The sequence below is a fragment of the Onychostruthus taczanowskii genome, unplaced genomic scaffold (genome assembly GCF_017590055.1).
Source record: "Onychostruthus taczanowskii isolate IOZ18803 unplaced genomic scaffold, ASM1759005v1 scaffold14, whole genome shotgun sequence".
Lineage (NCBI taxonomy): Eukaryota > Metazoa > Chordata > Aves > Passeriformes > Passeridae > Onychostruthus > Onychostruthus taczanowskii.
The window spans coordinates 9,112,573-9,113,887 of record NW_024498573.1 but is presented as its reverse complement, the minus strand read 5'-3'; the positions used below and the strand labels follow the sequence as shown (position 1 = coordinate 9,113,887).

At 65.2% G+C, this 1,315-nt stretch overlaps 1 protein-coding gene across 1 annotated transcript; it reads right to left on the bottom strand.

Annotated features, from left to right (window-relative positions):
• Positions 1-707: 707 nt before the first annotated feature.
• On the bottom strand, positions 708-1,238 carry NEUROG1 (neurogenin 1). Its single transcript, XM_041398014.1, has one exon. The coding sequence runs from the start codon at positions 1,236-1,238 to the stop codon at positions 708-710; it is 531 nt and encodes a 176-aa protein (XP_041253948.1).
• Positions 1,239-1,315: the final 77 nt, after the last annotated feature.

Below are 1,315 nucleotides of genomic sequence, written 5' to 3'. Positions count from 1 at the left end.
AGAAACAAAACTCCAGAGGCGCTGCCAAAATTCAGTACAAACGTTAAAAATTTTATTTACAGGGTAAAGTACGATTTCTTAAAAAAAGAACCAAACCAAAACAAAACCCTCACTTTGATAAGAGGTATAATAGAATAAAGCTCTTTATGTACAAAAATACAATTTTCATATGAATGAACATCTTGAATAAATTAAACCGCTCTCTGGTCCAGTCACTGAATACCCCGTGTCTGCTCCCAGTCTGAAGCAGGCCGGCCGCGCTGGGGGTCAGCATCTATAATGCATGAGCCTCTCCGCTGTCCGCCGGGTGCGGGGTCCCATCGGGGCCGGTGCTGGGACCCCCGGGAGGGGCTGAGCCGCCCCGGGGCAGGGCCGGGGAGACGCGCTGAGCCCCGCGCTGCGCCCCGGGCCGCATCGGCCCCTTAAGCCTTTTCATGGCATTGTCAGGGCGTTCAAACCAAATTTTCATGCTCGTTTTTCTTCGCTGGAGAGCTACAAATTGTAAAATTGACTTTTCACCTCGTCTGCGGCAGCAAATCTGTCGCTTTTCTTCTTCCCAGTTTTTCGGAGTGGAGCGGGAGGCGAGGTGGGGGTCGGGGGGAAGGGGCTGGGGGGAAGGAGAGTGATGAAAAGTGCAACGGGACGAGGCCCCCCCCTCACCCCCCCTCCGCGGCGGCCCTGGTGCGGGGGGCGCGGGGCGGTGCGCGTTAGCGGAGGGGCGCGCCCGGGCCGGCGGGCAGCCCGCGGAACCCCCTTAGGCTGTCGGCGGGCGCATAAGCGCAGTCCTCGGAGGTGGCGGGGCTGCTGGGGCCGGAGGCGGAGGCGCAGAGCGAAGGGGCGGACGGGGAGGCGCTGGACAGCCAGGACCCCGCGTCGCTGCCGGGGCTGGGGGGCGCGGCGGCCCCGCGGAAGGCGGGGGGCGGCGGGAGGCACTGCTCGGCCAGGCGGAGGGTCTCGGAGAGGGCCCAGATGTAGTTGTAGGCGAAGCGCAGGGTCTCGATCTTGGTGAGCTTGGTGTCGTCGGGGAAGGTGGGCAGGACGCTGCGGAGCTCGTCCAGGGCGGCGTTGAGGTGGTGCATGCGGTTCCGCTCCCGGTCGTTGGCCTTGACCCGCCGGCTGCGCTTCAGCGTGTGCAGCAGCGCCTCGGTCCGCGCCCGCGCACGGCCGCGCCGCCTCCGCCGCTCCCGCGGAGCGCCGGGCTCCGCGCCCTCGCCGCTGCTGGGCGCCTCGGCGGGCATCCTGCGGGAGAGAAGCCGGAGCCCCGTCACTGCCACGCGGGGCAGGGGAGGGTGGAGGGGGAGCGAAGGGGAAGGTG

What these genes read in the sequence shown, in the direction of transcription:
- NEUROG1 (XM_041398014.1), bottom strand. Translation starts at nt 1,238, where the DNA reads ATGCCCGCCGAGGCGCCCAGCAGCGGCGAGGGCGCGGAGCCCGGCGCT.